The sequence below is a fragment of the Natator depressus genome, chromosome 4 (assembly GCF_965152275.1).
Source record: "Natator depressus isolate rNatDep1 chromosome 4, rNatDep2.hap1, whole genome shotgun sequence".
In the NCBI taxonomy this organism is placed as follows: Eukaryota; Metazoa; Chordata; order Testudines; family Cheloniidae; genus Natator; species Natator depressus.
In genome coordinates this window covers 19308232-19335875 of record NC_134237.1, presented here as the reverse complement: position 1 = coordinate 19335875, position 27644 = coordinate 19308232, and the positions used below count along the sequence as shown (strand labels likewise).

At 40.9% G+C, this 27644-nt stretch overlaps 1 protein-coding gene across 8 annotated transcripts in view; it reads right to left on the bottom strand.

The window, feature by feature from the left end:
- Positions 1-14355: 14355 nt before the first annotated feature.
- ARHGAP24 (Rho GTPase activating protein 24) overlaps positions 14356-27644 on the bottom strand; it is a 316434-nt gene continuing 303145 nt past the window's right edge. For all 8 annotated transcript variants that reach the window (XM_074950525.1, XM_074950524.1, XM_074950527.1 and 5 more), the window contains 2 exons: positions 22704-23772; positions 14356-14851 (listed from right to left, as the gene is read on the bottom strand). In XM_074950525.1, coding sequence (XP_074806626.1) covers positions 14608-14851; positions 22704-23772 — 1313 coding nt within the window. In that variant the 3' untranslated portion in view covers positions 14356-14607. The remainder of the gene's footprint in view (positions 14852-22703; positions 23773-27644) is intronic.

Sequence of the window (27644 nt, the reverse complement as noted above, 5' to 3'; positions counted from 1 at the left end):
TGTACTAATGCTTCTAAGAGACTGATATTTTTCCTTGTTTGAACGTGAAGGAGGTTGAAATAAACAGATGGTTATGCAGATCTAGCTATTGGTATGGAGATTAACCTTGCTCCTGCAAACTTGATGGCTGTTGGAAGAGCGGTTTCTTTTTAGGCTTGCTCTGGTTATGCAACACCCGCAATGCATGACTGACTAATCATTTCCCTTATAGAAAAATATAGAATGTAACAGAAAATTATCACCAGCCTATAGAATTTAAATAGAGGTATAATTTTCTGCTATAGGATTCTAAAGATTGGTTCACTAAATCTCCATAAAGGATAATATCCAGAGAGCCCTACTGGTTTCAATAAATTCTCAAGAAACATTCCATGAGGATTGTAAAGTATCTTTAGACAATTAAAGTATTTCTTTAAGTTGGTCCAACACTGAGATGTTTGCAACTCACATTCTTCTTCTGAATTATTCTAGTTTACATGAGATGCCTGATGTACCCTCAAGTTCAGTAGAATACTACATCACATAGCGTGGAAGTACACTTCTGGTAGCTTATTTTGTTTATCAAAAACAGAACCAAGATGACGAACACATCCCTAATTCAGTGAATTTTTCCTTTTGAAATTCTTTTCTTCATGGCATAAATCTGTAACTCCAAGAGGTGGCAACATTGGCTAGATCAGATGATGCTGTGGCAGTACCACTCACTTTGCTAAATTTACAAGCCAAGCTGAGGCTCCCATATGTGGTTTCACCTTCAGGCTGTTACCTGGTGCTTACTGAAGAAACTAGACTTATGTTAGTGCCCTGAGGACAATTTCCATAACACTGTCCCTTCATTAAATCCCATCCAAGTTGATACTATTGAGTAGAGCTGGTTGGAAGTTTTCTAACAACAATTTTTTTTCATCTGACATGCTGATTCATCAGAACCCAAACTGTTCGTGAGACAGGGTTGGTTTTGATGAAGCTTCCAACCATTGAAAAAATTTGGAGGGAGAAAAAGGTTTTGAAATTGCCACAAGTCCCAAGTTGACCTGATCTGCTTTGTATTATTATGATCAGGTTGCAGAAATTTTTCAAGATTTTCCCTACTTGGGACAAGACAAATTTTCAAAATCTCTAAAATTCTCAACCCAGCTATACTCTTTATTGTTTCTGAGGAGAGGAACACAGAATGAAAACCTGTTAAATAGTCAGGCAAACACAAGTGTGAGTTAGGTGTTTAGGTTTGTATTTTTTCTGCGTGCACGAGTGGGTGTGTATTTTTAGGTTCTTTGTGATATACTAATATTTGATCCAAATTTCTTAATGTGGAAAATGACCCTGTAAACTTAATCAAACCTTGCATCTTCAAGAATCTGATAGTTGTGCTTGTTTCAATTTATATCAGTTTTCAAAGGATACCATTAACTTGTGGCAGGCTGAAGACGAACTTTAAATAAATATACCCCCTACACAAACAAAAAAACAATGTTCAGCAGATTTGAATATTCCACAACTATGTAATGTCTTAATTAGAAAAAAAATTGTTTGTCATCTTTGAGGAGTTGGAAAATAACTCTGTCCAATGTAATTTAGTGGAATCCATGAGATATATTAGGAACTTGTCAGTAAGACCTAATATCTCTTTTTTTAATTTGGTATTGATTGCAAGAGCTGAATTGTTTAAACCTCATTTCTGTTCAATTTCGTTGACAAATGTCAGGTTAAGGCCTTTGGAGAAGGTCCAAGTCTGCAAAAAGAACATTGAAAACTCCTGCCAAGGCCAAGTGAGTCATTTCCAGCTGAGGCTGAAAAGTTGAAATGTATATACTCAAGTAAGACTTGGCCACTTTGGAAACTAAAATACCCTCATTGTGCTTATCAGTTTAGACAGGCACACCTGTTCTCTTTGCTAATTTCCACTGAACAGAGCCATCCTTTTCTTCTAGAAAACCAGATATTTACAATGTAAATAGCTGAACTGATTCTATTCTTCTCTGTATCTAATATGTAATAATTCACCGTCTTGTTGGATCTTTTAAAAAAAGATCACTGTATGCCTACATGTAGTTGACCTCTGGCTATTTCCTTGGTCAGGCATGTACTGAGAAGGAAGATCCCAGGGGCTTGTGTATATAAAGAATGATGTATATTTAGTAAATTAAGTGGGACTTACGGCCAGTATATATTAAACAACAGCATCTCCAAAACCTAACTAGGAAAATGAACTGTTCACCTTGCCACGTCCATTCTGTAATAAGACACCTGCCTGTAGACCTGCATGAGCGGACTTCAAAGTATAACTGACATTAGGGACTGTAACATATAAGTGTTGATTAAAAAAAACCACAAAGCCAATAAAAGTTCAGCATAAAGACTGGGGGATAAATGTCCAACTTTGAAGCGGTAGCCAGAACCACTAAGCATATATAAACTGAAAATATTACCATTTCCCCCTCCGTACATTATTTTCCTTTTTCCCCTTCTGTGTTCCCTCTGGTTGGTGTAAGGGCCCCATATTGGCTTTGGCTTCATTCATCGATAGTTTTGAGTTATTAAAAGCAGAAAGGACTTTCCTTCCCCCTTCATGTCAAAAGAAAATCTTGTCTGAGTTCTTCTCGTGAAGATACTTTTCACTGGTGTACTGATTTGCTTTTGTTTAGCTGGTTTTTAGTGTTCCAGATAAATAACACAGTGTAGTAAACCATATTGATATAGGACCTCATTATGCATGTCTTCTGCACCCATTAACTTCAGTGAGACTTTGAGTGCACCAAGTCATGTAGGGTCAGGATTCAAATGAAATACTTTAAGTACTCTGTGTATGAAGCCCCAAGTGCACCTCTGTGACTGTACATTGGAAAAGCTGCTGAATTTTACAGAATGGGACCCTCCTTACCTGTGAAGAAGCTGTAGCCAATGAGTGAACTTCACTCCTCCTCCTCAGGGCACCTGTATGAGGCCTGTGCTTTACTTATGCCCTACTTTGAGGAGTTAGTGTTGTGGAGGCCTTGTTAAGGGCTCTCTGCACAGGGGTGCATTTCACCGACTGAACATGTATGTATGTCAAGACAGACTGTTCCAATAAGGAATGTTTGGGTTGCTTTCTTTAAGAACTAGCTCTATACTAATTTAATTAAAATAGTTTTATCCAGGAAATCCTATTTGATCTTCATGTGGTGGGTGAAATAAGAAAAGGCAAACATAGTGAGCTCTTACAGCCCTCTCTGTTTTCTTGCCCCCTTTCCTTCACCCCTTATTAAGTTATGGAGATAAAAATCAGCCTAAAGCAACTCTCAACTTACTTCAATGCCTTTAAGGAGCAGAATAGAAAAGAGTGGGGTTTGGGTAACATTACTGTTGTAAATCAGTGATAAGCAAGGAATTCAAATGTATTTTTGTGTTTAGATAGTGATGTGATTAGGCTTTGCAGAGCTGAGGCCCCTGCACTAACCAGGCGAGCATTGTGGTCTATTCTTCTTCCAGTTTTCATGCAAAGAAATGGGCCAAAACTAAAACATTTAATTCAAACCCCATTGATTTGCTGCAGAATTTGGATTTAAAACCCAGGCTCCAAACACCTTTATAAGATTTTGGTTCCAAAATGGAACGGGGTGGTGGTGGGAATATTTTCCATTTAAATGTACTTGAAATCTTCCAACACAGGGTTTTTGTGAGGCTTGCACCTCTCCAGCATAGAAGTAAAAATCTTTCTTTGTGAGACCACTTCATGAGATCTCTGTATCCAAATCCACACACTAGCCGTATTTTTACTTCAAACAAACCCTGAATCCTAAATTATAGTGATTCTAGATCAGGATCTGGCCATTGCTGTTGCATATCACATAATGCCCATTGACCTTTATAGGGAGCTGTGGTTCAAGCACTTTAAAATAATAGACCTCTAACTTGAAATTTCAGTTCTTTAGTCTGCTGGTCTCACTTTTAATTTCACTTATTTTGGTGAAAAGTAGTTTGTTATAGAAAGATTGGTTATGGCAAATAATCTATGTTGAATAGCATTTATAGAAATGAGGCAAAACTTTACCTGTCCGTTTGTTCAGAGCACATAGGAAAGAGAGCAGTATCATCATTGGGATTAAGATCAGCAAGTAAATTTTGTGCCTGGCAAAAATTCATGAGGAGACTGTAAGGCTGGATTAAGCATATTAGTGCAGGTTTTATTCATCTTAGACGTTTGGTATGGCTTCAGTCCATTGGTGTGATGGGAAACTAAAGCCTGATGGTCCTGTAGATGGAAACTGTGGCCAACAACCAGTCATTTTGGCTTTCTCCACCTTACTAATGGCACAAGCCTTTTCTTTTGGGGGTAGCATTATACTATTGTTTAGAAAAAATACATTCTCCAATTAAACTGCTCTCTGGCTAAGACCTTCCTCAAACCAATACAAATAAAGCATGAACTCCATTTTAGGTTAATACACTGTGCCTTCTCCAGCAGATGGTCATGATTTTTAATCATAATGGTCTTCTGAACTCTCCTACTAACTGCACAGCTTGAAGCGCTTAGCTAGCATGTCTTCAAGAAGATGTGATTATGGGTCTCTTAGCGTATATGGTGCACTGTGAGCAAGTTTAGTTGGTTTAATTACTAGTGATTTCTTAATGGATTTGTCATATTTTAAAATGGGCCTCGGGGAAGGATTAATTATTGTTTGTCTTGCTGATGCCTCCGTCGAAGGCTCTGTCCATATCCCAGCAGGACACACATTTGTATATAATAGTAACTGGGCCAGTGAAAAAAATAGCTACTTTTCTGAATGCTTGTGCCAAGTCTCCTTATAGGGAGCAGCTGGTTCTCGGCTCTGCAGTGAGATACTGTAAATGTGGAACAAAGGATTTGAGCATCTAAAACTTTTCCCGTTCAAAGGAGGATTGTGAAAGGAATTTCAAGATGGTTAACAACTTCCAGCTCTGGCTGATGTGAGATCTCATCTTAATACAAACTAAATTTTGGTTCCAGGATATTCGAGAGACAAGGTGGGTTAGGTCATATCTTTTACTAGAACAACCTCTGTTGGTGAGAGAGAAGCTTTCTAGCTACACAAAGCTCTCTTGCTTGTCTCTTTCACCAATAGCAGTTAGTCCAATAAAAAGCTATTAACTCATCCATCTTGTTTCTCTACAAACTATATAGGCAGACATTGAAATCATTCTCTTTCATTTTCCAGGAACAACCAATGGTTTAGGGGATGTGTGGGGTGGAAAATCTTTTAAGGTCATCTACTCATTGATTGACATATGTTAGGGGGGAAAAGTCCTGTATAGATATGGGCAAGAAATCATCTGCAGGTGCCATGAAAATACCACACTGTCATCAATTCCTGCCTAACATCTGAAGAAGCACAAATGAAGTGGAATTGGACCACTGAGTCCAGTATGTGACAGGGATCAGTCCCTGAGGCATCAGGCGGTGGAAAACACCCCTCAATGTGCCGTAGTATATATGATGGTGCAGAAAACAGTTCTTCTTGGTGATCAGTTTATGCCAGGAGGCATCAGGACTATTTGCCTTACATTCTCCAAAACCAGATCTTATCTTTTCAGCTTCAGTCCTACTGTCTTATCCTAAAACTAGGGAAAAGAATTACTAGTGGGCTGAACTCTGATGAGACCCCAAGCCAGGAGGAGAGATTTGCGGGGTCCCTACAAATCAAATGTGGACCAGGTTTGCCAATGAGGTTAAAAAAACGTAAACAAAACAAGCCTTGAGCCTAACCTGAAACAAATTTAGAGTGAACCTACACTCTTTATAGTAGAATATTGATTTTTTTAATGACCCCAAACACTGTATTAGCAAACCTATCATAAACTGTCCTGGTTGCAGCTCTTGCTGTAAGGTTTACATAAGGACAGGCTATGTTTCAGGTAAAACAATCAGACTCAATCCTGCATGATTTGAACCCCAATTTAAGGGAGCATGAACAAAGAGAAATTTAAATGAAGAGTTTGCATAAAACCTTTCTAAAAAGCAAAACTGCTAATTTCCATAGAGCCCCTAGCCAGAAGTGGGAGGACTAAGAAAAAGAGAGGGACTGCTATTTAAAGTCACTGCACCTAGTGAGAAATGAAACCTTATATCTAAATATTGTGAACTTTGGAGTTCTAAGGCAGAGCCCTGGTCAAACTTCAGCTCAAGCCCAATGACATATCATGTGGGTTCTTAGCAGTGGCAGAGGGTTGCTTTTTGTATTTAGTTTCCTGAAAGGTCGGTGCATATTATTTAAGCGTAAATGCACTTACCCCTCGTGTTCTCTCTGGCACTGTAGACCCTCTCATCCTCTTCCCCACTCCAAAAGAGAGGCAAATTCAACTTGCCTGGATAATTCAGCAATACTCACAGTTGGTGATTCCAGTTGGACAAGTGGCAGCACTACTGAGCTGCTTGCTTTTATCTTGCGGACCTCCTGCACGATCAGTTCAAATGGAATGAGTATGTTAATGGCAGAGGCAATAAAATTACAGTGTCACTACAATCTTTCACTCATCAGCAGCAAAATATAGGATTGCTAAAACTTAGGGAATGAATTGTTGCAATGAGTGTTAACTACCCTTTCTCCTTTTCTGGTGTTAGTGACATTGACCGAATAACAGAAGTGTCGCCCCCTAACATCTTTAACAGTGCAGCATACAATGCAATCTACACAGGCAAAGCACTACCCTTTAATGCACAAAATGTGTTGGTGCCATTGTGACACACAATGAAGCCAGAGCTCAGGGACTTGGAGAAAGATTCCACTCCAGATTTGCAATGCATCTCTTTCAGCAAGTTGACTGTAGTATTGTTTTAATTGCAAACCCTTTAGTGGACATAGCACACACTGGGTTTAGAGCTGGACAGGGCAGAGTTGACAACCAAGAATATTCCCCAATTATTCCCTGCCGATGCTGGTTTGTATTACTGTAGGGAGTTAAAACTTACTTCTCCTATGACTGCAGTTTTCACATTACTCTTCTGATTGTGGCCTTGTAAAGCTGTATGTATAACCTCTTTTAGAAGAACACAAGTGAAGGAACATGAGGTGAAGCAAGATCATCATCTAAAGGCAAGAATGTGCTGAGGGCATCACTGTAAACCAAACCAGTACTCCTATCAGTTCTGTACTGCATTTCTTCCCCTACTCTGTGAAAACTGGGCAGTTTATCATGTTCTTGATGCTCATGGACATTTCAGGTAATGCTGCTTTTCTTGGAACAAGCACGTTTCTGCAGCAAGTTTACTGTTTAAAAAAAAAAAACAGTTGCCAGTTACCTTTATGGTGTGAGCTGTGTCTTCTCCATGGGAAGACAATGCAGGAAAAACTCAGATGGATCCTTCAGAAGTGTCACTGGATACATTTTCAAAGCATTGTATGGGATTTTAGCCATGGTGAGTCCTGTGAAAATCATTTGCAAGCCTGTGCCTAAAATCCCTCAAAAGTTGGAAGAAAGTATGTTCATTTACACACTAGGGTTTCTCCAACTGGTACCAACCGCTGATAAGCATGAGACTAGTTTGATGAAACTCACCTCCACACAAGAAAATGAATGTGTCAAAATGGAGATGACATGCTTGCATTGTTCTCTCTTTCAGATAGCTTGGTGGTTTAGTTTGCTGTAATATAGGAAAGGGGAATTATTTCCAGGGGGCATAGCTACATTGCTTTCTCCCCACCTTCACGTTGTCTTTGCTTCTTTCATCTTTCCATGGGGTTTCATATCAGTGGACTCTGTAAGAGCATACATGAAATAAAATATAACCCTAATGAGCCCTGATACAGTAAAAGCAACTGGAGAATGCTGTAATTATGTAGACCCCTGCTGAAAACCCCATTTAAAGTATGTTTAACACACAGCCTACTTCCCAAACAAAAGCAAGTTATCTACCTGTAATTCTTACCATCTAAAATCAATTATTTAGTGGATTCCTACGCTTGGGTATATGCTTTCTATTTGCACCCACACTGCATAAGGTTGCTGAGGTAGTAGAAAGTGAGGGATCTATTGCAACTGGTAACTTTGGAGAAAAATTACCTATTTAGCTGTAATTCTTGTTGCTTCCTAAAAATATAATGTATGATGAAACCCTACCGTTAGGTCCAGCCTTCAAGTATAGTAAATTAATACACAGTGAGGTCTCTCAGAGGAAGCATAGATCCAAAATACTATATGTTTGAAGTAACTACTTTCAGATCCAGTTTAGTGTATAATGAAATTATATCTCTGATGTGGTACATCTGTCAGGTAATCCAGAAACAAACTGCAATTTGGCAGTGTTGGGAGCTGCCATCAGAGAGGGTCTAACTTTGTCACCATGCTAATTAATATCTTCATCTGTAAATGGTCCCTTTTAGTATCATTCACATAAGAGTGGCAGAATCAGGTCCAAAGAGAGTGTGATGTAGCTTTGATAAGTTATACCCACCTATCGAATTGGAATAGTTTCAACTACCTGGTGTTCCAAAGAACCTACATATTTCCAAATCACCTCTGATTAATCATTCTCTATTTAAATCTTAAGGGCTCAGTGAGGTTAGTATGATCATCTACACAACCCTAATGCTCCCTAGCATAGCAAAATTTATGACAGTCTCTCCATAAAGTTAATTTCATGTTTTCTATTTGTAAGTAGAACACTCCAATAAGAGATATTACATCAGATATACAATAGGTAAAAATAGGATCAATGCATTCTCTTTAAAAGATGACAATGTAGTATGACACTTACTGATTAAGGAAGTCATTTTGCCCTGTCAGAAGGCTTTTTTTAAATTGTGATTATACTCAAATCCATGATACATTGTTTAGAGCAGATGTCCCCCAAGAAAAGTCATATTTGTATCAACCTTATACTCTTACTCTGAGGAACTAATGAATTTGCATTTTATAGCAAAGAACATGCAAGGAGGGTATAATTCCACTGAATTACTGACATACATGCTATAAGGGTAATATGCAAGGAACAGTGACATCACAGTGTGAATGAGAGCAAGAGCATGTTATGTTACTTTTGCAGAAAAAAATCAAGTGGAATAGGATTTAGGGTAATACATAGCACCAAGAAATTGAAGAATGAGCTATAGAGTTTCTGCTGTTTTCTAAGTAAATGGAGATTATTTGCCAAGCCAATTTTTCTGTAAAATAGTGTCAATTCAGTCATCTCTTGAATGAGAAATTTAAGCATATGCATTTCTCTAAGTGCCAGTTATCTGCTAGTTTAATAAAGAACTGAGGATCTACCACATTTTTTCCCTTTCAATATCGGAACACCTTTCCTGAAATGCAATCGGTATCATTATTTACAGTATCTAGAAATGCACAGTATGTGAAATACAATGAGACCTGTCTTAAGCCATTGTCCAAAGAGATGGCAAAAGTCAGTTAGAAGGTAGTGCAGAATTGGTCTTAAGGGACCTGATTCTGTATTGCCTCGTGGCATGGTTTATACACGTGAAAATTTGTGCAATACATGCCTATTCTGATTGGGAAGCGTGGTACACACAAGGGATATTATGACAGGTTTCAGAGTAGCAGCCTTTTCTTTTTTCAGATAGGATGGGGATGGATGATCTTAGGCCCAAGGTATTTGGGAGTGGTCTCAGCACAGGAGACTGCCTATTAATTAGGGTGTCTTGTTCAGAATTTACTGTACGTAATTTCAGTGCACTTTTTAAGGCACAATGAATGGTTAGGATTTATATAACCATAATTCAAGGGTATTACAAGGCATAGAGTCATTCTTTTTATTTTTCCAGGAATGCAATTGTCTCATTCGTAATAATAGATGTAGCGCAGTAGCCTTATTGCTATTGCTTAAACCTTCGTGAGGGAAGAAAAGGAAGTAGGCTATAATGAGTGCTGAACAATAGTTTCAGCCAAGCCATGTGATTTACATAAATTAAAGAACTGGTACCACATTAGCATGCTGATCAGCCAGTCAGAACAACTCTGTCATTATAAGCAATTTTGTAGCTGGTGCTACGTTTAGCATTGCAAACTGATGGATGCACACCTGAGAGTCATGTCAGTAGGAAATGATTTCATTATAATCATTACTGTGTTAATAGATACCAAATTAAATCAGCACAGTGGGACAAAGCAACATATTCCGATTGGAAATGGTCTTCATACAGGAAAATGCTTGAAAAAAAAAATTGAACTGCTACTTACAGCCCAGATCCTAAGTGGAATTCCATACCACCACCTGTGCTGGTGGAGGGCCAGGTTTGGAGACCCTCTGCCAGGAGATACTCTTTCCCCTACAGTGTGCTGCCCCTTCACTGGTTGTTCTCCCTCCTCTAAAGGAGGGAAGAGGAGTAAGGGGAGGCATGTCAAAAGAACAGCTGATGAGTTCACACAGAGTGTGAATCTGTAAATGCCAAGCCCCTGCACTAGAGGGAAGCTGCAGGCCATGGCACCCGTTCCACCTTCCATAACCTGGGGGAGTTTCTCTGCTGTGACTTGCTTCAGCACAGTGTCCTGGACACAGTTACTTAGGCTTGGCACTCGTTTTCAGAATTTACAAACGCATAATTTGATTGATGCTTTTTGTTCTAGTTGTCACGTCCATCACTGAGCAACAGAAAATGCAACATTGTTTTCACATGGAATTTTAGTGTGACCTTTTGGTTAGCTGGCAGAATTCTACATTAAGTCTCTCACCAGGCCTGTTTTAACCAACTCCCAGGACTTTGACTTACCTCCCCTTAAACACAGAAGACTGAGGCAGGCAGCTCTCAAGGCTGGAAAAGAAAATGCCATTCTTCGGGCCTGCAGGATTTAAAACAATGACTGAAAGGCGATTTTAACTAACAGGAGGGTAATAAATTGTGGAGTGCCCCCAAAATAAACCTTTTCCCTTTCACATCCGACCCCCGAAAATGAAATCACTCCCACCCAAAACAACTACTGCAGAAGCCATGTATATTAGCAAACAATGCATTATGTTTTCTTCCTTATCTCATGCGTGGATGCCAGGTAGTTTAGAGTTAGGGACTTGTTTGGAAAGCGAAGCTCCTACACTAACTACAATCATTGCTGCTGCATGGAACTCACTTTAACAACAACACTAACCTAGGCCCAACCCTGCATTCCTCAGTGAGGCAAAACTCCTGCTTTACCTCCGGCAGGAATTTTGTCCAAATAAGGCAGGTGGGATTAGGGTTAGAATCTTATGGAGATTGAACAAGTGAGGAGGAGGAAGAGGATGTTCAACTACTAAGACTAGATGTAATTCCTTTATGTAAAATAAATAGAAGTTCATTTTTTTTGGTACTGTTTGTGACTGATTTTGTTCTGGTGTGAGAAGGAGGTACGTGCACGGTTCCTCTACAGCAGTGCAGTGTAAAAGTCTGACAGTCTTTTTTTCCCATGCCCAAACTCCAGCTCCAAACAGCACCGGACTTTTCAGAAAAGTATAATCACTTCAGGAAATGACATACATGCGTCTCCGGTCCTGAACTAATTATATTTTTTTAGATGGAAAGAAAAAAAAAGACACTCGAGATTTTAAATTTACTGTGTATGAATAAATACTCTATGTGTGTGACTGAAAATAAAAAGAACTCTTTGAAATCAGAAGCAGTGTGAATTATTTCATGTACGCCTCGCACCACCTCTACCTTTCCAAGAGTATTAGTATTGGCCACATTACAGCAGCACCTAGAGGCCCCAGGCAAGGTTGAGGCCCCCTTGTGCTAGGTGCTGCACATACACATAATAAGAGACAGTTCCTATAAGGAAGAATTTATAATCTAAATAGACAAGGCACAGAGCAGCAGAATGATTGCCTAAGGGTGCACAAAAGTCAGTGACAGAGCAGTGACTAGAACCCTGGTCTCCTGAGTCTCAGTTCAGTGCCTTAGCCACTGGAACACACCACCTCTTAATATATATTAACATTCACTCCAACAAGCACTGCCCAAAGGAGAGCGCTGCTAAACAGTCAGACTAGAAACTTACCTCCAGACGAATTAGGGGCAAGTGTTCTGCTCAGGCAAAATCCATTTTGCCTTATTCATTCCCTCTAAAGTCATGCTTTTGCAAATAGTCTGACTCAGAATTTGCCCTGTTTTGCATCCATTGGAGCACCTCTTGGATATATAAAGCAGAAGGGTGTAGTGTAGGTGGTCCTAAACATTTGAGTAGCGGGAGTATTATTCAACCCTCTCTCTGACAAAAATTCAAAAATTGAATAATCTATTCAACTAAAATGCAGTTTACTAATAACATGAATTTTTTTAAAAAAGGGATATAGAGTACAAACTACTTTAATTAAAAAAAAACTTGCTATTTTTAATACCCACATTAGAAGCAAAGAAGTAATTGTTTCACCTACCAGTGTTTTCCTTCTCCACTTGGGCAACATGAATAGGAAGTTAAATTTACCCCCTGTCCAGAGGTCCCACAGAAGACTTCATGCGTCTCTTTAAACCCAGTGTTAAGGGCTAAGGAGCACAGGGCCCAGGAGCACAGCGCCCTCTGAATTTTACTACTGGAATCTAAACCAACATCGCTTTGCCTAGTTGAATTAATCAGCATTATCTTGATCATCATCAATACTGCCAGCACAGACCAATATGAGTTTCACTTGAGAAAGGACTACAGGATCCAGCCCAGAGTTGATGCGGCAATGTTACTCTTGCGACTGTAAAATCATGCATACACAATAGCAATTGTTATTTTGGCTTTTTGGTTTTTAATTGCTCACTGTGATTTCTTTTTCTGTTTGTGTAAAGCATCACTGTCAAATACCAGAGTTCCTTTAACAAGGAATTTTAAGTCAAATTCGGGGCCTTCCCTACATAGCATCTCCAAGGGAATGGGGAGCCTCTTTGGTGCATTTGGAATCAACCAATAATATGCAGAACTAGAGACATGATAAACCAGTTCAAACCCAGTCCTCCTTTTTAAATACTCCTACACATAGCTAACAAAATGGCAAATGAAATTTAATTGTGGATAAATGTAAAGTAATGCACATTGGAATAAATAACCCCAACTATACATACAAGATGATGGGGGCTAAGTTAGCTACAACTAATCAGGAGAAAGATCTTGGAGTCGTCGTGGATAGTTCTCTGAAGACATGCACACAGTGTGCAGTGGCAGTCAAAAAAGCAAACGGGATGTTAGGAACCATTAAAAAAAGCAATAGGGAATAAGACGGAGAATATCTTATGAATCCATGGTACGCCCACATCTTGAATACTGCATACAGGTGTGGTCCCCTCATCTCAAAAAAGATATACTGGCGTTAGAAAAGGTTCAGAAAAGGGCAACTAAAATGATAGGGGTTTGGAACGGGTCCCATATGAGGAGAGATTAAAGAGGCTAGGACTTTTCAGTTTGGAAAAGGGGAGACTAAGGGGGGTTATGATAGAGGTATATAAACTCATGAGTGGTGTGGAGAAAGTGAATAAGGAAAAGTTATTTACTTGTTCCCATAATATAAGAACTAGGGGCCACCAAATGAAATTAATGGGCAGCAGGTTTAAAACAAATAAAAGGAAGTTCCTCTTCACACAGTGCACAGTCAACCATGCCTGAGGAGGTTGTGAAGGCTAGGACCATAACAGGATTTAAAAGAGAACTGGATAAATTCATGGAGGTTAAGTCCATGATTGGTGTCCCTAGCCTCTGTTTGTCAGAGGGTGGAGATGGATGACAGGATGAGAGATAGAGAGACAGGAGAGAGATAACTAGATCATCACCTGTTAAGTTCACTCACTCTGGGGCACCTGGCATTGGCCACTGTCGGCAGACAGGATACTGGGCTGGATGGACCTTTGGTCTGACCCAGTGTGGCCGTTCTTATGTTCTTATCCGTTGTTTACTGGAAACTGAACTAGAATGAAAAGACAGTTATTCTGGAAAAATCATGTGGTCAAGATTCCTTAACCAGACCATCTCCTTTCGGGTTTCAAATCCTGGATAAAATGGTCTGACATTCCAAAAACCAAAAGATTGTTATTTATAAAGAGTTCAGAGTCCAAAGAGAAAAGTCCCAAACATGTCAGATGTTAATGGTATATTTTTATAAAATTATTTACACTTTTCTTTTTGGTCATGGGCAAGTCCATTGGCACAAACAGCACAGCCACACATTAGCCTCTTGTTTTAATAACTAACATTATATATATATATATATTTGTTTATCTTTAGTCCCCCCCCCACGCAAGAAGGGTAACAAAAAAAATTGATATACAAAATAAGCTGATGGTAACACAATGCCAAAAATAGCTTATTATGTTAAGTGCAAGGGAGAAAAGCCTTGATATAAAGCTTGATTGCAACAACATTTCAATTTACCAGTTTAAATACAAGACTTGCATTAAAATATTTTGTGAGACATGTCTCTCGCTCTCTCCTTAAGATGACTTTTTTTAAAATCTATATACACATTCAGTTGTAACACTTGATACTAGCATTATGAAGCATTCAAAAAGTATGATAACTTGATAAGTACACACTGCAGTATGGGTGGTTAATGTCTGTAGGTTTTTCCTCCTTCAATGGTTTACAACACTTTGTTGAGTGCTAGCCTCAGTCAGGTGACCAGCCACCTGAAACAGTATAATACCCCAACATCCCTTCCCAGAATCCCACAGTCTCAGCTTAGAATGCTCACTGAATCCATATGGTGTTGCCTCTCTCCGGCCTGCGAGGCTCCACTGTTAGTTCTCCAAATGTTGAGAAAAACTGCTCCATCTCTTTTTGCAGCATGTCGTTCCTCTTCTCTGCATCATCTTTGGCCCGCTCTGCGTTGCGCATTTTGATTTCTACCATTGTAAACTTCTTTCTTTCCTGGTCCAGCTCGTCGTGCAGGGTCATCATTTCTGCCTCAAGGGTGAGGTTTCTCTGTTCCAAGCTGCAGAAATAGAAGTATACAGATGACAGCCCTCACTGTATTACCCAGCCTAGCTCAGAGCAATAGCTTTTAATTTACAAAGCTTAGTCCAAGTTTCTTCAAAGAGACCATGTTAAAGTAACATGTTTCTTACTGGATGTTAAATGTTGAATTGTCTCCTACAAGGAATGATGGAATCTTCATCTCTTGAGTTATTTATAATTGAAGGATACAAACCACTGGAAATGTATATGGTAGAAAACAGCTCTGCATGTGCTAGGCAATAAACTAAATAGGCCTTTTCCTTCTCCAAGGGTTGATTCTGGCCTCACACTGGTTGTACACTGGTGTAACCACATGTCCCTGATCCTCTTTTTCTATTTGCAAATATCGATTCCCCATGCTGATCTACTGTTTGAAAAAATTATAGAATCATAGGTGAGACGGAGCCACAAGCATCATCTAATCTAACCTTCTGCCAAGATGCAGGATTTGTTGTATCTAAACCATCCAAGACAGATGGCTATCCAGGCTCCTTTTGAAAACCTCTAGTGAAGGAGATTCCATGACTTCCCTACGCAGTATGTTCCACTGTGCTATTGTTCTCACAGTTAGGAAATTTCCCCTGAAATTTAATCTAAATCTGTCATGCTGTAGTTTGAACCCCTTGCCTCTTGTCCTGCCCACTGTGGCAAGAAGGAAAATTTTTTCTCCATTGTTTTTATGACAGCCTTTCAAGTATTTGAAGTTGCTATCATGTCCCCCCCTTAATCACCTCCTTTCCAAACTAAACGTATGCAGTTCTTTCAGTCTTTGCTCATAGGGCGTGCATCCCATCCCTTTGATCATTTTTGTCGCTCACCTCTGGATTCTTCCCTGTTTCTCTACATCCTTTCTATACCGCAATGACTAAAATTGGACAGAATACTCCAGCTGAGGCCTAACCAATGTTGAGTAGATTGGTACTATCACCTCCTGTGACTTGCATGCTATGCTGTTAATGAAACGCAAATTTGCATTTGCTTTTTTTTTTTTTTTTTGGCAACAGCATCGCGTTGTGGACTCACGCTGAAGTTGTGATCCACCATTCTGTATCTGTGCATTTGGTTTTCCTTCCTTAAGTGTAGCACCTTACATTTGTCCTGGTTAAATTTCCTTTTGTTGTCTGTAGCCCATTTCTCCAATTTGTCAAGATCCCTTTGAATTTTAGTTCTATCCTCCAAAGTGTTTGCAACCCTCCCAGCTTTGTGTCATCTGCAAATTTGATCAGTATGCTCTCTATTCCAATATCCAGGTCATTTAATACCAGACCCAGAAAAGATCCCTGTGGCCACTTGAGAGTGCCTTCTAATCTGACATCATTCCACTAATAGTTACTCTTTCTTTGCAGTTGTTTAACCAATTATGTATCTAATCTACTTAATGGTAGTTCTATCAAGCCTGCATTTCTCCATCTTATTTTTGAGAATGTTGTGTGGGACTGTGTCAAAAGCCTTGCTAAAGTCCAGGTATATTATTATAAAGTGCTCCGCATACCCCTATTCACCAAACCAGTTACCTTGTCAAAGAAAGAAATCAAGCTTGTTTGGCATGATTTGCTCTTAGTAAATCTATGCTGATTTCATCCTCCAGGTATTTGCAAATTCAATGTTTTATGTATTACTCCAGTCGCTCCCCAGGTATTGAAGTCAGGCTGACTGGTCTATAGTTCGCCAGCACCTCCTTTCCCCCCTTTTTAAAGATGGGCATTATGTCAGCCCTTCATCAATCTTCCAGGACCTCTCCTGTCATCCATGAGTTTGTAAATATTATTGCCAGTGGCTCCAAGATTTCTTCAGCTAATTCCTTCAGCACCCTGGGGTGAATAGCAGAAGGCCCTGCTGACTTGAATCGATTCAAATTAGTCGTAAGATCTCTGACGTGTTCTTTACTTGTTTACTTTACGTGTTCTGCATCCCTTCCCCTTTATTGTCTATGATAACTTCCTTAGTCATCCGGTCACATGTTATGTTTTTGAAGCGGCAATTGATGTGGTTTGTTTTTGTTTTTCTTACTATATTTGAGGGTTTATGGTAAAGGACCAAGCACACTACTGGTATGATCTAATACATAATAATAATTAATAATAATGCATGTCAAACACAATTTGTTCCAGCATCATCAATAGTCTCAGCACAGCTTGGAGAATTGTGATGTACATAGCTAAGGAAGTGTTCCTCCTTTTGCTTTCTGTGCACTGTACCTTTATATTTCTAAAAACCTGCAGTCCAATGGAATCAGCAGCTATGGTGTGTTCCAGTTCAGATACAGCTTGTTACAGAGGAGACATGCACACACCGTGCTGTCTCTTGTGAGTGGCAGAGATGGGAACAGAAGCCACGTCTCCTGGCTGCTATTCTAGTGCTGTATCCACTATACAACTGTGCTGAGGTCATAACGACAATGACTTTTTCCACTCCATGCTGTTATGTGCCATTATTAAGGGTAGGTATAGAGTTTGGATACAATCACTCATCAGTTCATGCATCCTGGTCTCTTTTCCTCTAAACAAAGATTTAATTGACTGTGTTGATGAAGCAGGAGAATTAACGACTGGTAAATTGTTCTCCATTTAAAAACAATGAGAAATTTCTTTTCCTAACATGACTCAGCTTCACCTACTTTAACAGCTCTTGAACTGCATAGGAAAGTTTCATGCAAAGTAGCAATGAAGAAATGTACCTCTTGGCTGGATTTACAGATGAAGGGAAAATCCTGTTTCCACCCATTCATTTGGGAATTCTGCCTTATGCAAAAACAATTTGAGTGATCTTAAGTTGCATGCCACAATGATGTAAGTGCTGAAGATGAAAATCAATCTGGTGTGTAACTTGGTATCAATTTGAATCTTACCAATGGGCATATACATAACAACTAGCACTCATGATTTGAAATGTGGAAGGAGAGGCAGCAGGACTAAAGTAGATCAACACCTGTCCATCCTTAATTTACCTCTCCCCTATTATATGCATCACCCCTGGATTGCATGGTTGAGTTATATAACACAGTGGATGATATTCAGAACACCAGGAACAACGTGAAGCTGACAAGAATTATGTCAATTTCACGTCACCGTTGGGGGGAATCTATAAGCAGCAGAGGTAGCAATCACTGGAACTATTCACAGGGAGCAGGGCACAAAAGAGAATATAGAGCACTAGTAGAGTAATGGAGACATCTTCCCTTCTGGAGATACCTAGGGGTTTAGAATAGCACACACACTCATACCCTCATAGCATCTGTGACACTGTGCATGGGGGAGGGAACAGACAGAGACTGCACTGTTTCTAAAGTTTCATCAGCTAGAAGAAAATGAGCATGTACAAGCTGCAGGCTGTAAAACATGGACTTCCCTCCCCCCCCGGCACTCTCTCTTCCTGCCCCCGAAAAGAATACCACCCTCACAAGAAATTCCAGCACTCTCCCAATTACAGAAGTGAAGGGGTGGGGCCCTTGGGTTGCACCTGTACTTCACTGATAAACAATGCCCCATCCTAGCTTATCAGCCTCTGACTAAGCAGTGTCTCAAACTTTTCTGACATGAGCTAAAACAATGAAGTCTCACTGGTAGAGTTACCACCCACCCCGAATCTGTGGGATACTATTCATTTTCTTAGTCAATGCTACAAGAATTCACAAAGCCCCGACTTTACTGTTGGTACTCAAGAAATATTATCACATTGTGATACTAGTGTCAGGATTGTGGCAACTTTCTGGAACAAACTTTATCTCACGATGGCTAAGTTTCAGCCAGTGGGACTAACTCAAAAAGGAAGAAAATCTAGCAAAGAGGGTGACTCAAGCTCTAGAAATTTTCTGGCAAAACAATATTTTAACATTTACTATAAAGATCAGTTTGAGTTTTGCAGGCTCTTAAAAATCGCATTTCATGGCTTATATGTAGTCACAGCCATGAAATAAAACAACGCTGACAACATCAAAACCTCAGAGATGACTTTTTTTTTTTTTTTGCTATTTGCCAGCAGGATTTTTGCCATAGCCATTATATATATTAACCATCTCTGTGTGTTGTACAAACTCCATCCAGGGATTTGTGTTATACTTTGGGTTTCCTTTACATTGTTGGAAGACTGCTTGTTCAGTTTGGAAGGGATGTGCCTATGAAACAGAATTATTAACTTCTATCATCATTATTTATTTGTACCCCAACAGCTTTACCTATGCTCCAAATTGAGTGAAAGAATAGAACCAAGTCTTTTGCTGGAGAGCACAGCACATTTTAAAGAATTGCCTCTTCTGTTTTAAGTGGTGATCAGACCAAATGATTTTCATTCTGCCTTCAAAATGCCTAAGCAACAGCAGCGCCACTTTCCAGTTGTTAATCAGAGCTGCACTTACATTGCACTGAAGTAAACTGAAGCCACCTTATTAAATCTTAGATCATTCAGTGCGAACGGGAACATTTTCACATCCGCTGTGACAACAGAAAAAGCCCAAGTAAACCATTTTAATTTACAACATTTCAATGGTGGCAAAAGTGTTTTCTGTAACAGTATAGAATTCTTTGCTGGATGTAAACAGTGTAATTCATTTTAGGTAGTGAAGGTATGGGGGAGATTATCCAACTCACCTAAGGGAGTGAGGTGCACAAGTCCTATTGAAAGTCTCCCTCCTGCCTCATTTGATTTAATTTCAGTGAAGTGAACAGGCAAATCCTGTTTGGGTACCCAGCCCAAGCAGCTGTACTGGGTGCTGGGAACATCTGTGCATGTGAGAGGAATCCCCTTACCTTCCCAGGTTGTGGAATGGGAGTAGAGCTACTCTGGCCTAAGGAATGAGAGTAGTCCATGGAGCCCTCTCCTCCATCTCCTCATGTGGCCTTCAATAGCTTGCACTCCTGATCCTGATGCTTGCTCCTCCCTCAGGGATCTTTTGTACACAGCCATCTTGGAAGCGATCATGGAACTGCACTTCATGTGGCACAATGGATCTTGCCAACCCTAAAATCCTGCCCATGCAGCAGGACCTTACTGGTTCCACTGCAGCAAGGCCCTCTGTACCCACCGATGAAGGAGAAAGATGTGCGGTTCTAAATATAAAGCCAGCCAAGAACTTGGAAAGCCACCATGCATAACCTTTCTCCTAATACACTAGCATTATCATTGTTCCTCCAAAGTGCTCTCAAACATCCAGTCTGCTGCTTTTGCTTGGTATCCATGCTGGTCTTAACATGTAGGGTAGCAAAACTCAGCTCAACTCTATACTGAGCCCATGTTCAGGAAAAGTGTGCTACGTGTTGTTTAAACATTTCCAACAGGATATTTGTACCCATTTGGATCATGGATAATTTAATGGAATTTTTAAAGCTAAGGAAGGTGACAAAGTAATTTTGTAAGACAGCCACATTTTTTAAATTGTACAATTACTCAAATCCTATTATACTCCTGGGAAAATGAAAAAAAAATGGTTTTCTGATTTGTTTGCAGCTTTTGACTTCAGTTAGTATAGGTGTGTTAGAAATTCCACAACTATTGTTGCAAAGTCACAACCAGTTAAAAAGAGCCTTGTTTGTATCTGTCATTCAGTGCCAGCACACTTAAATATGTTACATGAATAAAAGGAAATCATTTTATGCAAATAGAATTAATCTATGGAATGCACTGCTGCAAGATCTTATTAAATTAAATAGTTTAGTAAGATTAAAAAAGACTGAACACTTAATATGAATACAGATGGCATCTGCAGCTACTCTAGTTAAATTAAAACATAAGGGCCACCAGTCGTCCAACTTGAGGGCATAAACTGGGATCAGAATGAAATTCTCCCCAATAGTTCAGTTTGGCACAATTGGCCCTGTTCACTGGAGAGATTTTTCACTTAGAATCATAGAATATCAGGGTTGGAAGGGACCTCAGGAGGTCATCTAGTCCAACCCCCTGCTCAAAGCAGGACCAATCCCCAACTAAATCATCCCAGCCAGGGCTTTGTCAAGCCTGACCTTAAAAACTTCTAAGGAAAGAGATTCCACCACCTCCCTAGGTAATGCATTCCAGTGTTTCACCACCCTCCTAGTGAAAATGTTTTTCCTAATATCCAACCTAAACCTTCCCCACTGCAACTTGAGACCATTACTCCTTGTTCTGTCATCTGCTACCACTGAGAACAGTCTAGATCCATCCTCTTTCGAACCCCCTTTCAGGTAGTTGAAAGCAGCTATCAAATCCCCCCTCATTCTTCTCTTTCGCAGACTAAACAATCCCAGTTCCCTCAGCCTCTCCCCATAAGTCATGTGTTCCAGTCCCCTAATCATTTTTGTTGCCCTCTGCTGGACGTTTTCCAATTTTTCCACATTCTTCTTGTAGTCTGGGGCCCAAAACTGGACACAGTACTCCAGATGAGGCCTCACCAATGTCGAATAGAGGGGAACGATCACGTCCCTCGATCTGCTGGCAATGCCCCTACGTATACATCCCAAAATGCCATTGGCCTTCTTGGCAACAAGGGCACACTGTTGACTCATATCCAGCTTCTCATCCACTGTAACCCCTAGGTCCTTTTCTGCAGAACTGCTGCCTAGCCATTCGGTCCCTAGTCTGTAGCGGTGCATGGGATTCTTCCGTCCTAGGTGCAGGACTCTGCACTTGTCTTTGTTGAACCTCATCAGATTTCTTTTGGCCCAATCCTCTAATTTGTTTAGGTCCCTCTGTATCCTATCCCTACCCTCCAGTGTACCTACCTCTCCTCCCAGTTTAGTGTCATCTGCAAACTTGCTGAGGGTGCAATTCACATCATCCTCCAGATCATTAATGAAGATATTGAACAAAACCAGCCCGAGGACCAACCCTTGGGGCACTCCGCTTGATACCGGCTGCCAACTAGACATGGAACCATTGATCACTACCCGTTGAGCCCGACAATCTAGCCAGCTTTCTATCCACCTTATAGTCCATTCATTCAGCCCATACTTCTTTAACTTGCTGGCAGGAATACTGTGGGAGACCGTGTCAAAAGCTTTGCTAAAGTCAAGGAACAACACGTCCACTGCTTTACCCTCATCCACAGAGCCAGTTATCTCGTCATAGAAGGCAATTAGATTAGTCAGGCATGACTTGCCCTTGGTGAATCCATGCTGACTGTTCCTGATCACTTTCCTCTTCTCTAAGTGCTTCAGAATTGATTCCTTGAGGACCTGCTCCATGATTTTTCCAGGGGCTGAGGTGAGGCTGACTGGCCTGTAGCTCCCAGGAACCTCCTTCTTCCCTTTTTTAAAGATGGGCATTACATTAGCCTTTTTTAGCCTGTGAAGCATTTAGTGCAAGCCACTGCTGAATGCAGGATATTGCATTCTACATGCCACTGATCTGCTCCAGTGTGTCAGCTACTTCCATGCAATCCTCAAAGGGGTTAAAAGTTTGATTTGGATGGGCACCCTAACATCTGAAAGTTTTCTCCAAACCTTTGTGTGAGCTCTCCACTCCTCTTAGATCAGCAAATTTAGGCTGGGGATCTTATGGAAACAGACTCTTTAGTGAGATTTCACCTGCTTACTAGGTTTAGGCCATCAATTTGAAAACAGTGATTCTCATGCTACACCAATCCTTCTGATCTTGGCTGAGAACAAGAGGCACATACAAATATGCAAATAGCAAATATCATGGAAAGAAAAAGTTATGATTTTTTTCCCCAATGTCAGACCAGGTTTGGTTTGAATTATGGGGGAAAGGTTCAGGTGGGCTCTTATTTTATCCAAGCAGTTTCTCCATCTCTACTACCAATTCCTATGTTCGGATTCACTGAGACATGGGAGCATAAGAGAATTACTCTGCCTCTCATTTATATAATTAGCACCTATGCCAGAGATACACCACCTTACCTCTTTATCCTTGTTTCATACTCCACCTTCTGTTTTGCCATCTCCTGCTTTAAGCTGGACACTAGGCTGTGCAGAGCACTGTGGTTGCTTGTGTTGTTTGCAACAAATGTTTCACTGTTATCACTGCTGCTGGTGGCCCGGCTGCTGCGTCCTCCCATGCTTCTTCGGTCAGTTTTACTCTCATAGTCTCCTTGGTTGGAGAGGTCTTCATGTGGTGGCCCATCTAGCACTGAGTCTTCAAAATGACCCCCATAAAAGTCTTGCTCAGGGCAGGTGGTAGTAGACGACCGACAGGAGTTGGAGTGTTCGGGTAGGGATATTTCACAAGAGGATGTGGACCAGGTGGCGCTATCTACGCTCTGTTTATCATCCGAATTCACCATGGAGAACTGCTGGTGGACATTGTCATAGGTGGAGAGTCTGTTATGCTGGCCTGAATCACTCACCAATTCCTTTTGTTTACTGTCCCTCAACGTGACGTAGCCATTGGGCATCCAGCTCAGGTTTCGGCTGTTAAGGGAGTTGCTGTGTGCATCCGTGCTTGAAATGCCCATTCGCACGCCTCCATTCTGCATGCTATGTGTGCCCATTTTAGTAACTGGACCTTTCAGGGATGATGTTCTCCTGGCCTGCAGGGTACCATTTGGTAGGGTCTGGGTTTTCTCATGGCCCTCCACAGAGCTGCTGAAGGACCCATTCGTGACTATGCCACTGCCTTTATTAAAGGCTGGGTTTTTTTTCACCATGAGAGGTGGGCTTCTTGTGACATCAGGTTTGTGAATGCTGTTCCTTGGACTGTTTGACTTGCTCCCTGGCAGCACGGTGGGAGACCCATTGTCCATGCTGCCCCTCTGGAGAGGCTCAGGTGTGTCCCAAGAACAGCTTCTCACCGCTATCTCCTTGTTGTTATTTGTCTCTTTATTCTGGAGCTGACCAATGACCATTTTCTTCTGGATCTCATTGTTGTTATTGCACACCTCCTCCCCTGTCTGAAAGTCTGTGTCCTTGGGAAATAGCTGTTCGTGTTTACTTATCATCACTGACATCAGCTGCTGGACTACTGCCGTGCCTGGAGGATGGCAAATGAACGATCATTAATGAGGTAGTTTCATTTGAGAAGTGAACAAACATTCTTTTAAAACAGATCTTTAAAGAGTTCATAAAGATGCATCTAGTTAATATACACTTAATTTATGCATTTACGCATTTACTAATATATATGTAGTTTAGTTTACCTAAGCATTTAATATTTGCTATTACAACCTTCATGCCTATCTCCTCTTTCTGGCTCCAAATCACCACACCACAATCAGTTCTGCATTGCCCCCTTTTCAAGGAAGAAACAAAAATCTGCCCATATGTCTGCGAGTGCACCTTCCTACCCACTCTGCGCTGGCTCTGGTGTACTGGCCAACATCTTGGGGGCAGAGCCAAGACTTTGCTCATTCCTGTTAGCAGATGTTCTCCCTCTGCGAAGAGCCTGCCGGTGTAGGTAGCCAGTGCAGGGGAGGAAAAGAGCTCCCTACATCTCTTACTTCAATATTAGGGCGCGTAGCAGCCGAGAATGTTTTAAAAGGAGATATTATCATGGGGAACTAAAACAAATATCCCAAGACAATATCTGCAATTGAAAACCACTGGGACCATACAGAGAGATTAAGAATAATAATAAGATGAATGATGTAATTGTAACGAGTGAGTTTAAGCTCAACGAGTGAGTTTAAACATCTTTAAAAATGGACTCCTAGGCTGGGAATGCACTAGCCAGTCTAATACAAGGGATTGAAGGAGGAGAGGGTTTCTGGCCCATTAACTTTTTAGCCTATCAGAGCTGTGTGAGATATTTCATATAAAAACCTTTAACCATTCAGAGATGAGATTGTGACTGGCCAATAAAGTGTGTCATGCTGTCACGCTGTGTGTAATCCACTGCCAGTAACACATAAATCACAATCTTAAATCACACAGCACCCCACTTCGCAACACATTATAATAAATGTTCCTTCTCTAGAAACCCAAAGTGCACACACCACACAACTTCACTTTAATTTACAGAACTATCATTTGGAACTAGACTTGGGTAAATAATGATGTATCATTGCATTATAGATATATTTTACAGAACCCTATTAGGGAGTATTAAGAGTCTTCCAGTAATGAGGTCAGGATGGTTATAAACACCATTTTAAAGTTCTAGAAATGTTTCAGTGGCATGCTGTGCTCTTTTAATCAATAATTTCCCACTGGCCAATATAATTGTATACAGTTTGCATTTGAATATTTGAGCTTTTGTCCTTCAAATACATCTACTAAAAATTCAGTTTGCCACGGAGACTTGTCAACATTTTTTGTTCGTTTGCTCTGGAATACTGAAAATCTGCATTGCTTTGTAACAGCTTTGAGTCTACCATAAGAAATAGTGGTGGGAAAAAGTCAGCTTCCTTTCACAAACCTCTTTCTTTATTCATGCATATATTATATCTCCGTACAAGTATAATTCATTTATACGTTTCAGAGTAACAGCCGTGTTAGTCTGTATTCGCAAAAAGAAAACGAGTACTTGTGGCACCTTAGAGACTAACCAATTTATTTGAGCATGAGCTTTCGTGAGCTACAGCTCACTTCATCGGATGTATACTGTGGAAACTGCAGAAGACATTATATACACAGAGACCATGAAACAATACCTCCTCCCACCCCACTCTCCTGCTGGTAATAGCTTATCTAAAGTGATCACTCTCCCTACAATGTGTATGAAAATCAAGGTGGGCCATTTCCAGCACAAATCCAGGTTTTCTCACCCCCACCCTCCAAAAACCACACACACAAACTCACTCTCCTGCTGGTAATAGCTTATCCAAAGTGACCGCTCTCCCTACAATGTGCATGATAATCAAGGTGGGCCATTTCCAGCACAAATCCAGGTTCTCACACCGCCCCCCCACCCCCATACACACACAAACTCACTCTCCTGCTGGCAATAGCTCATCCAAACTGACCACTCTCCTTACAATGTGTATGATAATCAAGGTGGGCCATTTCCAGCATAAATCCAAGTTTAACCAGAACGTCTGGGGGGGGGGTTAGGGGGGTAGGAAAAAACAAGGGGAAATAGGCTACCTTGCATAATGACTTAGCCACTTCCAGTCTCTATTTAAGCCTAAATTAATAGTATCCAATTTGCAAATGAATTCCAATTCAGCAGTTTCTCGCTGGAGTCTGGATTTGAAGTTTTTTTGTTGTAAGATAGCGACCTTCATGTCTGTAATTGCGTGACCAGAGAGATTGAAGTGTTCTCCGACTGGTTTATGAATGTTATAATTCTTGACATCTGATTTGTGTCCATTTATTCTTTTACGTAGAGACTGTACAGTTTGACCAATGTACATGGCAGAGGGGCATTGCTGGCACATGATGGCATATATCACATTGGTGGATGTGCAGGTGAACGAGCCTCTGATAGTGTGGCTGATGTTATTAGGCCCTGTGATGGTGTCCCCTGAATAGATATGTGGGCACAGTTGGCAACGGGCTTTGTTGCAAGGATAGGTTCCTGGGTTAGTGGTTCTGTTGTGTGGTATGTGGTTGTTGGTGAGTATTTGCTTCAGGTTGGGGGGCTGTCTGTAGGCAAGGACTGGCCTGTCTCCCAAGATTTGTGAGAGTGTTGGGTCATCCTTCAGGATAGGTTGTAGATCCTTAATAATGCGTTGGAGGGGTTTTAGTTGGGGGCTGAAGGTGACGGCTAGTGGCGTTCTGTTATTTTCTTTGTTAGGCCTGTCCTGTAGTAGGTGACTTCTGGGAACTCTTCTGGCTCTATCAATCTGTTTCTTCACTTCCGCAGGTGGGTATTGTAGTTGTAAGAACGCTGGATAGAGATCTTGTAGGTGTTTGTCTCTGTCTGAGGGGTTGGAGCAAATGCGGTTGTATCGCAGAGCTTGGCTGTAGACGATGGATCGTGTGGTGTGGTCAGGGTGAAAGCTGGAGGCATGTAGGTAGGAATAGCGGTCCGTGGATTTCTGGTATAGGGTGGTGTTTATGTGACCATTGTTTATTAGCACTGTAGTGTCCAGGAAGTGGATCTCTTGTGTGGACTGGACCAGGCTGAGGTTGATGGTGGGATGGAAATTGTTGAAATCATGGTGGAATTCCTCAAGGGCTTCTTTTCCATGGGTCCAGATGATGAAGATGTCATCAATATAGCGCAAGTAGAGTAGGGGCGTTAGGGGACGAGAGCTGAGGAAGCGTTGTTCTAAATCAGCCATAAAAATGTTGGCATACTGTGGGGCCATGCGGGTACCCATAGCAGTGCCGCTGATCTGAAGGTATACATTGTCCCCAAATGTAAAATAGTTATGGGTAAGGACAAAGTCACAAAGTTCAGCCACCAGGTTAGCCGTGACATTATCGGGGGTAGTGTTCTTGACGGCTTGTAGTCCATCTTTGTGTGGAATGTTGGTGTAGAGGGCTTCTACATCCATAGTGGCCAGGATGGTTTTATCAGGAAGATCACCGATGGATTGTAGTTTCCTCAGGAAGTCAGTGGTGTCTTGAAGGTAGCTGGGAGTGCTGGTAGCATAGGGCCTGAGTTAACACATTCATAAACCAGTCGGAGAACACTTCAATCTCTCTGGTCACGCAATTACAGACATGAAGGTCGCTATCTTACAACAAAAAAACTTCAAATCCAGACTCCAGCGAGAAACTGCTGAATTGGAATTCATTTGCAAATTGGATACTATTAATTTAGGCTTAAATAGAGACTGGGAGTGGCTAAGTCATTATGCAAGGTAGCCTATTTCCCCTTGTTTTTTCCTAACCCCCACCCCCCGACGTTCTGGTCAAACTTGGATTTATGCTGGAAATGGCCCACCTTGATTATCATATACATTGTAAGGAGAGTGGTCAGTTTGGATGAGCTATTACCAGCAGGAGAGTGAGTTT